Below are 14,472 nucleotides of genomic sequence, written 5' to 3'. Positions count from 1 at the left end.
TCCCACATGGTCTAGCGGTTAGGATTCCTGGTTTTCACCCAGGCGGCCCGGGTTCGACTCCCGGTGTGGGAAAGCCGAGCTTTTTTATTTCGTTCGCCTACTTCCCTTCCGGTTGTTAATTCTGCGCGGCGCCTCCTGCCCCTCGCGGCTCCGGTAACGCGAACAAACTCCCGCCCACAACCCTGGCGCCTGTGGCGAACGAACTTCCTGGCGCGGGCACGGAGGCAGGTTTAGGGAAAGGAACACCAGCGATAAGGTGGCGTTATGTGTCAGCACTGCAGAGCCAGTCTCTCCTCCGGATCAAGCCATCCCACAAGCAAGGAAACGTTTTTTAGGAAGTGTGGTACTGGAAGCTTCCCCTCAGCTCCAGGGGTGAATCCCGCCAAGCGCGTAGTGACCACACGAACAGCTGAGTGGAGCTGAGTGTCGACAGCCCGGGGCATTCCGGTGATATGCCGGGTCTGGCGACAGGGCTGGACATGCAGCTTGTGCAGCTCTTTGCTGCTCCAGACCCCTCATCAGCCACCTGCACCCCTCTGTGAGTGCTGTCAGCGCGGGGCTGCATCCTTTCTCCCACACTGCCTGGGCACCAGCCGTGGGCAAGGAGCGTGTGAGCCAAGTAGACAAAAATCCCCATTTCTGTGTAGTCCTTCCAGAGCCTGGCTCCACAGGCAAAGATGACAGAGAACAGCCGTAGGTAAATCCACCAATATGAGCCTACGCACGTACTTCAGTCACAACCACGAGGTGAGCGAACAAGGAGCACGGAGGTGGTTAGACCAGACTCGGTGGCTGACTGGAAGCCGAGGGGTACGGGACAAGCAGCCAGAGCAGTGCACGGGAACAAGCACAACAAACCTTGTTTTGTCTGTGAGAAGACTAGTATTTTTGTTTACAACCAAACTGTACAGAAATTCTTAGGTTGGAAAAAACACTATTATAGTTATGCTTTGTTTTTAGTTTTAAACAGATAATTTTTCCTAAATGTTCCAAACTCTACTGGTTGACCACTTCATCTTAGAAAGACTTGGACACTGGGCAAGAGCCCCAGGATAATTTTCTGCTATTAACATTTCAGGAACTTTGTTAGAAATGCCATTTAATGAGACAGTAGTCTGGGATTTTCAGGAAAAAAATTATAATTTCAGGAGGCAAAGTTTGTTTCTAATTTCTCTTTACATTATTTCAGATTTCTACAACAACAACAACAACAACAAAACAACCTAAAATTCCCCAGCAACAATTTATTTCCTGCTGATTGCAGCAGGAAACTCAATGCTATCTGTTCTACCTTGAACAATTGCCCCAAACGTATTATTAAATTTAAATACAAATGAACCATTCTGTGAGCTCCGAAGGAAACAAAGCACTGTTAATGAGACAGCATTGAGCACCGTTAAAGAGGGGCTTTTTTCACAAAACACTACTTCTCTTCTGAGTTAAGCTTCAAGACTCCAGCAATCTGCAGTGGCTTGGGCCAAAAGCTGCGCCAGAAGGGAAGGTCATTGACATTGTTTTACTTGAAGTGGCTGAAAAATCGGCAAGACACTGCTAGCCCACGAAGGGAAGGGAGGTGTGGTTTTTGGCAGAAGGGTACGGCCGAACAGCTTCGGGCATTGTTAATGTGACTGAACCACATCAAGGCCTCAGCCAAATGGACAAAGATCAGACCACAGACCCTGTGCATCACGTCAGCCCAATCTCTGGTGAAATAACACAGTAACTTCACCCTCCTGTCCACTCCATAACATAACCCACTTTAGATTGCTGGAAAGCAAGAGTCAATGAAAGGCCACGACATGGGGCTCAAGAACGTCCTGAAGGATGTGGGACACGGCTCTTCCAGAGCCAGGGAAGGAACGGGTGCTCCGAACGCAATGGACACCCACAAGCCCGCAGGCACCCGCGCCTCGAGAGCACTGCAGCGGCTGGGCAGGGCTGGGCTGGGCTGGCTGGGCTGAGCTGGGCTGGGCTGGCGCCCCTCGGCCCCTCCCGGCCCGCTCAGGCGGGCGCGCAAGCCCTCGCGAGAGCGCAAAGGCGCGTGACAAAGCCACATGTCTACTCAAATCTCGCGAGCATTCGAGCCACTGTTTCCGGGCGCGATATCTCGCGAGAGGCCGCGAGCCTGGGTGTGCAGCGGCTTGTTTGGCCGTGCATCTCGCGAGAGCCCCTGCGCGGTGCGCTGGGCGCCCCCGTGCCGTGCGCGGAGCCGCGAGCGGCCGGGCGCCATTTCGGGAGCAGCCGCGGAGCCATAGACGGGGCCAGACCGGCACCGGGACCGACTCACGGCCGCGCCGCCCCTCGCTGCCCGGTCCCCGGGGCTGCCCGAGCGCCGCCGTCCATTTAAGATTCAGACGCCCGGAGAAGGTGCTCAAGCCCTCGGGCCCGTTCCCCACCCCCAGGGCAGTGACGCCGGAGCCGCCGCTGCCGGACTTCGGTGCCCTAGCGAGGATCGCACTGCCCGCGGCGCAGGTAACCGTGGATGGGCCCCGGGCCCCGCTGCCGGGCGAGCGGCGGCCTGGTCCGCGGTGTGCTGCGGCCGGGGCGTCTGCGCCCCTCCCCCTGCTATGGCCGCCTGGGCCCTGCTCGCGGGGCCGCTTTGCGCCTCAGCGTCGCCAGAGCGCCCGGTGATCCCCGCCCCGCGGCCCGGCCCTGTGCGGTGCGGTTGTTCCCGTGGCCACGTCGCGGGCAGGCCCGACTGCCCTCGGCGTGGTGCTGCCCCGCCCCGGCCCTTCCCGCGATGGCGCCGTGCGGGGGGACCGGGCGGGAGCAGCTGCGGGGCCGTTCGCAGGGACACGGGCCGGAGGTGCGGGAGCGCCGCGGGCGGGCGGGCAGTGAAGGCTTTCGGAAGAAGCGAGGTGGGAGGGCGGTCACGGCGGGACGGGCAGCGCCGGGTATCGTTGTTTGTAGGAAACCGAATTTGCTCTGCTCGGTCGTGTCAGGAGCGTGTGGGAATTGAGGGAATTGGGAATTGCAGTCGGGGACCTGCCCGCAGACGTATGGGTCCTGCTGAGAGGCCAGCTCCCCTTCTGAGGCGTCGGAGTCCTCCTTAAAGTTTCCTGATGCTGTTCCAGGACACTGCACGTAATACGTGTCGCATTGTCATTCGTTGGATTTCTAAAACAAATAATTTTGAGAACCGGACCCTTTTAAATTCCTTTTATGAAATATAGTACACCAGAAGGAGAGTGATTTCTTTCAAAATAATGACTTGTTCAGTTGCAGTAAATTTCATGTCCCTTTAAATTTTCTGTAGATCCACAAAGTTTCAAGTGTAGTTCATTCCTTTTTTATTTTGATGTTTTGGCATGTTTTTTTGTTGGTGTTTTTTGTTTGCTTGTTTGGGTGGTTTTGGTTGTTTTTTTTTTTTCCCTTAACAAACAAGTTAGTCATACGTAGCTTTTTTGAAAAAGCTGAAAGGTTTTTAGGAAAATTTTTTTGAGCATTGGTGTTTAATGAAGGATACTTGAAAATCTTTCTAGGACTTTCTAGTAATTTGAAATTATTAGGGCTTTCATTTGTGGTTTTTAAAAAAATACTTCCTGCTTGGTGGATAGCATCATTGTATGCATCGCAAGGCTGATAACAGGACTGTGATACATGGAGAGAAAAGGTACTCTGATAACACGGTATTGTCCCGGTGGACGTGTTTTGTCAAGAGTACAAAGGGTGCACATTGCTGCGGTGAGGCCAAAGGTCCATGCAGCTCAGGACATTCGATAATGATGGCCAGCAGTAAATGCCAAAAAACGAACAGTGCGGTGACACACTGCCGCCTCTCTGTGTGTGCTTAGCTGTCAGTTAGGTGTATTTCAGGGTCACGAGGCATGCCTTTGATTAATGAAAACCTTTTTCTTTAAACTGTTGTGGTTGATTTTTTTTTTAAACATTGCATGTATTTATTTTTCTTTGTTAGACCCACAGTGCCCTTCAACAGTGAATTCAGTGGCTAAATGCTTTGTGAATAAGGACCATTGTTTTGAATCCACTGGATGATAGTTCATTCACTCATTATTTGGGGGAATGCAGTAATAGTCATTCCCTCTGCATTTTTCCATGCCATTCAAGATTTGATGGTCCCTATTATGGCAACCCTTCTTCAGAATGAAGAATTCCTCCCCAAGTGTAGCTTGATATGTTGGCTAAATTACACATCTGGAAATGTAATTTTGGGTGGGAGTTGTCAACAGTGGGAATTTTTTTTGTAGAATCCTGGGTTTGCCTTTTTCTTGCCCTTAATCATACTGATGTACTATTTATACTACATGCTGGTAGAACAGCTGTGAATTAAATCACGTGCATGTCTGTAGATGGCTTGAAAAGCCGACTATAAATACTGTAGTAAAAAGTAAAATTGAGCCATTGTACTTAAAGGAAGGACAGTCATATCTGTAAGTGATAGCACTATAGCCCAATAGGTAATCATTTGAAAATGAGGTTAGTGTGCCTCAGTTCAGTATTGAGTGTGAACTTCCAGTGTTTGATGGTGCTTGAGGATGGTGTTTTATTCTAGAATGTATCCCTGGGCCAGGGTCAGATGTGCTGCAGCTCTGGTAAAGCATTCTCAATTAGGACATTGTAAGTGACCAGTGTAAAGGATCTTGATGTGTTGGAGCATTTTTGTTATTCTGCCAGAGCCTTGGGACAGCACAGTTCTCCTGCCTGTAGACAAGGTGCAAGAACTAACCTGTATAATTAAAAATCCGTTTTATTGTGCACACACAAATCTTCAGTGTTGGCTCTTAGACTTGGATCTAGAGGACTGGCCGTTCTGGAGCTTAAGAAAGACAAAAAAGAGAAACTTCCACTAGGAGATTTGAGGAAGTTGAATATCTAAGTTTAATGCCAAGAGTCTTGAGAGGTGCTTAATAGCATACCTGCATAGGGAGAGGAAATCAAGTGTCAAAGTCATTCAGAGTATAGTGAACATAAAATTATATTAAGGGGTTGAAATTGGAAAATAAGAGGAGCAGCTAAACCCAAAATGGCTGTGGTGTCGAGCGTTACCTGGTGTGATGGATGTTTTTGTTTTGAGATGTGAAGTTCCAGACTGGATGGACTTTGTGTATGCTTTAGTAGCTCTGGAATCACAGCTGTTTTCCTGTGACCCCTGTTATGGAGGAGGCTGCATTTCTTAAAGTACCGTGGTGTCCACTTGCTGAGATTGGTAAATGATGGTGGCAAAGGCAGAAGCTGTGAGCAGGTTTGCCTGGTTGTTCATTGTCCTTTGCTGAAGCTCTAGCACTTCTCAAGATGGCCACCAGAGCTGTGTTTCTGTGTTAGAAATATGCTGTGCTCTTTGTTTTGAAAGAAATTCATGGAATGCCTCTGGCTTTCCTCTGGCTAATGGCGTTCAATCACGTTTTGTTGTTTGCAGCTGTAATTACTTTGCACGCGTTCGTTACCGTCTCATTGGGTGAAACTTCATTCCAGTTTTTGTTGGAAATGCCTACCGAATTTGTAAATGTTTAATGAATTTAAGCCAATGCAGTGATGACCTCTTAAAAAAAAGCTGTTGGAATATAAAGCACAAGGGTGTTCTCCAACTCAGGTGGAATTGCTTTTCTTTCAGGTGTCCTGAAAAATGGCTGATGATATTGATATTGAGGCAATGCTTGAAGCTCCTTACAAAAAGGTGAGAAAAAATATGCCACTGAGGTCCTGTTTACCTTAATTTAGCATTATTCATGAAACTACTGCTGAACTGTAAACTAACATCCCTGGAGCCCTCATGATTTATCTTATTGGACATACATTACATGTAACTTTCAAGTTAATATATACTGTTAATGTAATTATATTGTGCAGTAGTTTCACTTCAGCGTGATGAATAAATGCCCATCTATCTCTCTTTGTAGACTTGCCTAACGATATCTCACCTCTACTCCCATGAATTCACCTTTGATTCCAGTGTGAACTGTCAATCATAAGGTAGTAATTGAGTGACGTATCGCTGTACCGTGGTCCCCTAGGTTAAAAAAGAAACAACCACCAAACACAATCAAAACAAAACAAATCCACCCAAAAACCAACTAAACAAAACCAAAACAAACCCCAGAAACCAAAATCCTAAAACCTTTTCTCCAAAATTGTGAAGTCCAGTTTGGTATAGCAACAAGGTGAATGCAGTGGTTTGGGAAAACAGCGGGGCTCCAAGAATAACCTTTTCACCAGTCCCATGGCAAGTAAATATTTGAACAATCTGCTCAGTGTGAGAAGAGTGGGACTTGCTTTTAATGCAGAAGGCTGCTGGCGCTTAATCTCTCAACAGGGCAGATGAAAATCAGTTGCTGAGTGAACGAATTTACAGAAATTCTTGGATCCCTGAATAGAATGTTCTTAGCAAGTAAAAGACAGTATCACAGTCTGCGGTGTCATTCTAAAAGAAACTCTTGTGTTCTTCTTTCCTAGTTTAATTAGGAAATGTCAATTTTTCTGTGAAATTTTTATCAATTAGCTTAGTGATGTCCTTCACTTAAACCAGCAGCAAATGAATACTGTCTTTTTTTGTTTTCCACCAGATGGTGTTGAAGTGTTAACAGACTGCATGCTTTAGCGTTGATTTTGAAAGAAATGTATATAAGTTTAAGTCGCCTAGGAATTGTACTTTTGATGTAACCAATGTGATTCAACTGTAAAGCCAGTATATAAGTTACATAGCAGCTGTTGTCAGTCTGTTCTGCAGTGTTTATTACAACCATGTTATGAATTTTGGATGAGCATTTGTAAGTTTTAAATGGTATATTTAGTTAATGTAATATTTAGCAGTTACATTTACATCTTGAAGAGAATTTGTGAACTGTTGTGTTAAAATTCTTGTGTCCTGGCTTAACATGGATATTTTCCATGTAAACAGGTATGGAAATAGGGGATGTTTAGGCTGGACTGGTGGATTATTGATGGCTTGCTTGGGAGTCGACGTTACTAAAGCAGTGTGAATCCCTGTTTGCTTCAGGGCGAGATGTGTGACAGAGGTGACATCAAGCTCTTACAACCCTTCAGCGAAAATGAGTGAAGATCTCGGGAATGGCGTCGGTCACAGGAAACCCATAGTGGCTGGCTGCTAGTGTAGCCTCGGGGCTTAGGCAGCGATATAGCCTTGGTACTAATCCGAGGGGCTCGCAAACACCTCAGACTTCCTCTTAAATTTTATAGAAATAACATGTAGTCATTTGAGTACTGAATTCTACAGGATAACTTGCTCTCTAAACCATGTATGGAAGTATCTACAATTTAATACACACTTTTAAATGATGTAAGTCTTGTATTTTGTAATTGTATGACTTAAATTTAAGCAGCAAAGTGGTTAAACGTGCCTACCTAAATTTTCTAAAGCTTTCCACGTTAAACTGTAAACAAGTAATTTAGTATTAAATTTTTTTTTTTATTTTCTTATTCCTATTCCCATTACCCTTTGACCACTTGAAATATTTCCGCTTCGTCCTCACGATGTTCTTCTATCAACCCTGCTTAGGATGAGAACAAATTGAGCAGTGCCAATGGCCATGAAGAACGCAGCAAGAAGTAAGTATTTTCTCAGTTCTCTACATTTGGGTAGAGGCTGCTGGTTTTTGTGGACTTGTGAATCCATGTCGGTGGTGTTTAAGGAAATAATTTGAAAAAGCTTGGAATTTGCAGTTGCAGCAATTTGGAAATTTTCTTTTGTTTACAAATGTAGTTAATACCCTTTGCAACTGATGTAATCAAAATTGCAGAAACATTCACCTAGCATCAGGTAAAAATACAGGCTTAGTACGTTCAGCATATTTAAATTCTTTTTGTTACTTGAACTATGCAATGGATTTTGCATTTTAAAAATTATTTGTTGTAGAATTGTGGTTTGGAGCAGGGGAAAGCACTTAAAGAAACTAGTGCTTTCTTGAAAAGGTTTAGGGTGTTGAATTGCCTTGCTCCACATCCCTGCCCTTTGAAGACATCTAAATTTATAATACAAGTTTTGTACAAAACAAGAATACAAGCCCACCTTGCTCAGCAAGCATAATTCCAGAGTGTGAAGACCTGCTGATACCCAAAAGGTGTGTAGTCTGTAAAATAAATTCCTTACCTTACAAGCACCATTTGGTGAAGAGGTCATTGATGTAAAGAAAAAAATTACAAAGTTGATAGTTGACAAAACAGTAGAATGTTAGCTGTGTATTACAGAAATGCACTGAAGTTAGTATGTATCCTATTGTCACCTTCTGGAATCATACAGATGACATGCTTTTACTTGTGCTCTAAATAATACATGGAAATAATTTTAATGCTAACTGCTTAGACCTCTAAAACCCCATCAAAAGCAGCTGCTGTAAATATTTTTAAGCTCTAGAAGATAATTTTTATATAGTTCTTGTTCCCCATAACATCTAGATAAGTTTTTTTTTTGTGATGTGTTGTGACAGTGTACTCTGTTGCTGAAGACAAAGGTGTATGCAGGATTTTCAAGACTTCTTGCTTTGCTTTAAAACAATCAAATTGTGTCCAAATGGTATTTTTTATCTACTTCAGTTGGGCAAATACTGAAATAAGATTCAAACTGTCAGGAAAATCCACAGCGAACATCAGCAACTTTAAAAATAAATAACAATGTGCAGCTGTCAGTAATTGTCAAATCATACTTGGATGTCCATTTTATTAATTGGAAGAATTAAGGATCTGCATTTTTACTAGATGTCTGTCCTGTAGGTCCAGCTCAATTGTGATTTGAAGGCAGAGCATGGATCTGGACTGCTGGGAATCCTTGCCTGCAAAGCAGGTTCCCTCTGTTGGATAGGGAATAGTTCCTGTCATTGGTGAAGAGTGGCTGCAGTTAATGGTTACTGGTACTGGTCAGTATAGTGAGCTTCAGGGAGTGTTTTTCAGAGCTGTTCTAACAGTGAGTGTTTTAGGGTTTTACCTTGGGGAAATGTTGGTAAATTATGGATCCTAGAGGAGAGGGACAGTGTGTGCCTAACCATAACAAACTGTGTTACAGCAGGAAGTGTGATTGATTCTGATGACACCACGCAGAAATAGAGAACTATCAAAAACTGTGAAGCTTCTGAATATTGGGTTTTGATGCAGCAGCTTCTCTGTCCATACAAAAACATTAAAGAAACTAATGGACTATGGCAGATAAGGAAAAAAAAAAAAAGAAATAGTGTTTAAAACGTAATTGCAAAATCCTTGTCTTCAGAGATAAATACTAGGATACTTTGAGTGGGCCTTCCTAGGAGGAGATTGGAGAGCAAAAGGTATTAATAATTAGGTTCAGTTAGATGTGGCAGATGAGAGATGTTTTTACTTCAGAAATTGAAACTAACTGGAAGTCTTAGTTTATACATGGCCATAGAAAGCCACAGGGATTAACATTTTGTAATCCACATGCCCTTTTAAAAGAATTTTTAAGGGCGTGAGTGACCTCATTGAGAAAAGATAATATCTGCAGTCAGAAGGCCTAACAGGAAGAAGAGGAAAAATTCAGTGATGAAGGATGTTTCAAACTATGAAAGTTTAGCAGCAAAGTTAATTATTTTGCTGTCTTAAATAACAGCTTGAGCATCTGTTTAACATGTGTCTTATATGAACATATGGATATATTTTAGAAACTAGGAGACTAAGCTTTGGTGGTCTGAGGCTGAGATGGAAGAAAAAAATTGTGATCAATCCAAATTCAGTAATGAAACAGTTGCTTACTGCACATAGTTTTCAAATATGAGGTACAATTGACATACGGGTTTTAGAAGATTCCATTTTCTAAGTAAGTTGGTAAAGGTACAAAAATCTGCAGTTTGCCCCAAACCTCTAAGAGCCACAGACTTAAAAAAGCAAGTGGTTTATGAGTGGGAGTGGCAAGTAGGAAGCAAAACTCTTAAAAGCAGCATGTTAAAGACTATTGGCAGGGAGTATTAAGAGGAAACAACCTTCCTTTCCCCCAGACTTGCCTCTTTCTTCCTTTTTTTGTTGTGTTTTGTTTTACTTTGCTATATAATTTATTCTTGAAATAATGAAGTATGTTTGAACACCAGATGAAGTACTGCAATTGCTGTGTACTAGGTCTAACATAGGAAACGGGTTTTTAGTCCTTTTGCTCTTCTGAAAGCATTCCCTAGCAATTAAAAAATTTAAAATAAAATGTGCTGTTGCAGATTTCATGTGGCTTATGAAAGGAGATTGCTGACATGCTTAGCCACCCATTTAACAATAAAAACTGCAAATACCAACAGCTACAAACTTTTCCCATCAGTGTCTGTGACATCAGAGGCACTGTGGAATGTGGGGTAAATAACACTGAACTGTGTGTGTAACTGAAGTTGCACTTTCTTTGTCAGGAGAAAAAAGAGCAAGAGCCGAAGTCGAAGCCATGACAGAAAGAGGAGCAGAAGCAAGGAACGCAAACGGAGCCGAGATCGGGAACGGAAAAAGAGCAGAAGCCGGGAAAGGAAACGGAGCAGAAGCAAAGAACGCAGACGCAGCCGCTCTAGGAGTAGAGATCGCCGATTCAGAGGCCGCTATAGGAGTCCCTAGTAGGTCATTTGTTCAGAGTTCCATGTGTGCTTCGTTGTCACAGTGTGGAAGGTCAAAGTTTCACTCTCTGCTTTCTAAATTGGTCAGTAATTATCATTGAAAAGAAAGTGAGAGGTTGGTTGAAGAATGTCAGTAAATACAGAGTGCAAAAGGGGATAGTAATATTCCTCTTCTAGGTTTTCATTCTTGGCCAAACACAGAGATGGGAAAACAAATGAAAGAATGTGTACAGCTGAGTGGGAAAGCTAAGTTTATCACAAAATCAATATAACAACAAAATTCTCTCCATGTCCTAACTACTTAAAGTATATGAACTTGATAGTTTAGCTGTCAAAAAATTAATAGTAGTCTGTTAATTTGGTTACAGGCTCATACCCCTTTTTTTTTTTGGTGTTACTGAAGATTTTTACTGTCTTGCTGTTCTTGAACATTAACTCCATAAATGGATATTCACACAAACATATTCCATGTTTATGCATCCAGACTGGGAGCATCTGGTCTTAGTAATGCTCATGTGTTGCAGATTTGCCCTGCTTTTTTCTCAGACTTGTTTCGAGGCTGACAAGAATTCTTTCGTTCTCTCAGATATTTAGCTTGATAGAACTTCAGCAATAGGTGGTTCCAGGCATTTGTAAATCAATTCTCAAAAGATGTTTTTTGATCAGTGTAGTTTCTGATGGTTTGTACTGTGGTTCTCCCTTTTGCTTCCCATTGCCTCTTTCTGCAGAAACTCAGTGGGAGCTGGGCTGTATGCTTGACTGTCATTGATTACCTGAGGCTGCGGTTTGTCTCTGCTGTTGTCTGGCTCTCATCTCAATTGTTGTCAAATCTTGGAATGCAAGATTATGTTAAAAGAAAGCATTTGAAAAGGATGTATTTTTTTAATCATGACGTATGATGCCATCCATGATAGAGAAATCTCTCAAGATGTTTGGGCAGACAGCGTTTACCTTCTGATAAATTGTAGGCTTGTGCAATTTTACAAACCTGAATGTTTTTCTTCGGGCTTTTTGTACTCTTGGACTACAAACAAAAACTTCCTGAGGTCTCAGGATCTCACTCTGTGCTAAGTCAGCAGGATGTTGGCATTTTCGTAGTGAAAACCTGCTGCAGTTCCTGGGTTCTGTAAGGTGCAGTGGCGTCCTGTGCATCATCAATCCTGTGTGTGTGGGGATCATAATATATCAGCCCTGCACTTCCTTTGTCTTGAGTATCAGAGCCTCTGTACACTGCTCTGGACTTCAGCTGTAAAGATTTCAGCAGTGCAGAGTTGTTTTCCTACAACTCTATTGCACGTGTGAGATTACAGTAGCTGGTTGGGTTATGCCAGTGCCACCCTTGTGGCTCCAGGAGGACCTTGATCAAAAACTTCAGCGTTCTGTATATGGAGCCTGCTGGCGTCCTTCCCTCCAGTGCAGTGTTGTGTGGAGAGGATGTCCTTTGTTCTGTCTTGTAGTTGGGAGTTGCTACATTCTTCCAGCTGTGTTGGAGGGTTTTATTCTTTGTTTTTCTTGTTGTCACTGGGTGAGAAGGTTTTTCACCTGGAGAAATTTGGGATTTCCAGTGTTCTGGTCTTCTAAAATAATTTCTGCAAGTAGAGGTTGAAAGTTACTACAATAACCCATGCCTGTTTCAATGCACTGAGATATGTTATGCCAGAAAGGTAAGTAGTTGCAAGGCGTCTTTTTTGCTGTCCTGGCACTCTCCCATAGCTGTTCTGGGTGATTGCTCTGGTGTTGAGGTACAGTGAACAAGATGCAGGGATAATGTAGTATGCTCTGAGGGTATATAGTTGTGCTATTCATTTGATAGTTGGTTCACTGCTTCAGTTGCCAAATCATTGCTTTCATTTAACCAAGTAGAATTCTAGTGTGTTTAGATGGTTTTGTGGAAAACTGGTACAGGGCAAGCACATGTGTCCCAGAATCTTTTGTGTTGACTGATGGCAGTCAGCAAGCAGTTGCTGTCATTCAGTTGTAGATGATGAATGGTCCTGTTAAAATGATAAGCATGCTAATGTGATTCCAGAATTCTAGTTATGGCTCTAAATGTGTGAAAGAGAAGGGATTGTGGAGTTCCTGTTCAAGGCTCTTAAAATGCAGGGACCCACCTTTAAATTTGTATAACAGATGCTGAATTTCAGGGAGATGAAAACTTAGGCAATAAAGCCTCCTGCGTCACCAACCACCTTTGGAGATACCAATACTGAGCTTTCATTTGAAGAAGTTGTCTCTGTATCAGTGGCATAAGTTCAGTGTTTGAAAAGTGACTGCCAGAGTACTCTTTCTGGCTGGAGAATTTATTTCTGGAATCTCTCCTTGTGGGGCTGTTCCAGTAGTTTTGGGTTGGAGTTATTGCTGACAGGGTTGTAGCTGACTGCAGTATCTAGCTCAAATTGCTTAATGGCTTCTATTTTATCTTTATCTTACTATTTTTATCTATTTTTATCTTTATCTTACTCTTCCTCTTCCTTGTGATCTTTCTCATGAGCTTTATAAAGGCTCACTTTCAAGCTGGTTATCTGTAAACTGAGATGGTTTTGCCACTGAGAGCAATTAGGAGGCATCTCAGCAGTAGTGAGAAAAAAGTTCAGGTAACTCTGAAGGAAAAAGAGAGGAGAGTGCTACAGAGAACCTGAAAACTTCGAGTTTCTCACTTGAGGCTTGAAATGTAGTTAAATGCTTTAATTTTAAATTAGGTTAAAATTAGGTGACTGTCTTGCATTGCTTAGTGTTCATGAGGTTTTTTTTTTCTCATGTTATTTTCACATATGTTATCCTTTAAGTGTTACATGGCTGCGTCATTAGGTCTCTTAGGAGAAGGAACTTGACTGAGTAGTCTTGCTTAGACATGTGCTGGGCAAATCCCAGCTGCTGCTAACATAAAGTAGAAGTCACTTAGATCATCTTGTTTCTATTCTGAAATCACAAATTTAGACAAAGCTGTTAGGAAAACAGGTTTATTTCAGTGATGACTGAAAGTTGTTTGTGATTCTCCTGGACTTTGTTACCCAAAGTTTGCCTTGTCCAGCATTTTTTTGTTGGAATCTTGAATATGAATGAATAGGTAAAAGCTGATGATTTGCTGGCTGTCTTCTGCCCTGACCATTGTTGGGCCCTGTGGCATCTCACAGGTTTTGTGGAAGTGTGTGCGTTGGCTGCACACAGGACTTTGGCTTACAAAGAAGGTGACTCCTAGACACAGAGATTAATGGCTTGTGACATACAGATCGCCAGGAACTGGGCAACAATTGTAGAGACAGTAGAAGCAGTGAAGAAGTTTTACTTGAGATGTATGACTTTACAAACAAGTCTCCTTTGAAAAACACAGGGAGAATACCGTTGAAAAGGGTATACTGTTGATTTTGAGAAGGTAATTTGGGCTCTCACTTTGCCCTAGGCAGTTTTCTGCTTGGTCCGTTCCAGTGGTCTGGGGTTTCTTAATGTTGGTCTCATGGAGTTCTGTAAATAAGACAGTACTAGTCAAGAAAGAAAATGGAGATTTTTGGAGTTATGGTGGGTTGTGGGTTTTCCCTGCCCTTTTTTCCTCTTCCCTCCACCCCCACTTTGTGCATGTATTTGAAAGCTGTTACTTCTCAGTTGTTGGTGTTTTGGTTTTGTTATTAATTAAATTTAGACGAATACTTAAAATATTTCTTTCACCATTTTCTTGAAAACTCATGGTCTTAACTATTTATTATTGTTGGTCTGCATGTTAGTGTTCTGGAGTCACTGTCACTGCTCTGTCTGGCTGCATTTGAATTAAAATGGAGAGCACCATATTTTACATCTGATGTGAAGGTGCAAGGTAGTCCCATGGCTGATAAGAAGGTAGCCTCTGAAATTAGTACCAGTATTTCCAGGTGCAGCTTTTGGCAGTTGTTCAGTAGTTATTGAAGAACCTCAATGGACACTCCCAGCAATAATTTGTCTGGACTTGAGCAGGAAAGGGAGTAATTTATCCTAG

The 14,472-nt window shown here is 42.9% G+C and overlaps 1 protein-coding gene and 1 non-coding gene across 14 annotated transcripts in view; both read left to right on the top strand.

Moving 5' to 3' along the window:
- Positions 1-72, top strand: TRNAE-UUC. Its single transcript has one exon. It is a non-coding gene; the product is annotated as a tRNA-Glu (tRNA).
- Positions 73-2,175: 2,103 nt separating this feature from the next.
- Positions 2,176-14,472, top strand: part of RBM39 (RNA binding motif protein 39) — a 30,882-nt gene continuing 18,585 nt past the window's right edge. For 2 of the 13 annotated variants that reach the window (XR_005952177.1, XM_041398250.1), the window contains exons 1-4: positions 2,177-2,472; positions 5,573-5,635; positions 7,475-7,524; positions 10,311-10,505. Coding sequence is in view for 9 of the 13 variants with exons in the window: in XM_041398250.1 (XP_041254184.1) it covers positions 5,585-5,635; positions 7,475-7,524; positions 10,311-10,505 (296 nt within the window). In the remaining 4 variants the exon portion in view is untranslated. Of the gene's footprint in view, positions 2,473-5,572; positions 5,636-5,858; positions 5,932-5,958; positions 7,256-7,474; positions 7,529-10,310; positions 10,506-14,472 lie in introns of those variants that run through there. The other 11 variants (XM_041398254.1, XM_041398258.1, XM_041398253.1 and 8 more) reach the window with 11 other exon arrangements.

This window comes from Onychostruthus taczanowskii, unplaced genomic scaffold (assembly GCF_017590055.1).
Source record: "Onychostruthus taczanowskii isolate IOZ18803 unplaced genomic scaffold, ASM1759005v1 scaffold142, whole genome shotgun sequence".
Classification (NCBI taxonomy): domain Eukaryota; kingdom Metazoa; phylum Chordata; class Aves; order Passeriformes; family Passeridae; genus Onychostruthus; species Onychostruthus taczanowskii.
This window is presented reverse-complemented; position numbering and strand designations above follow the sequence as displayed.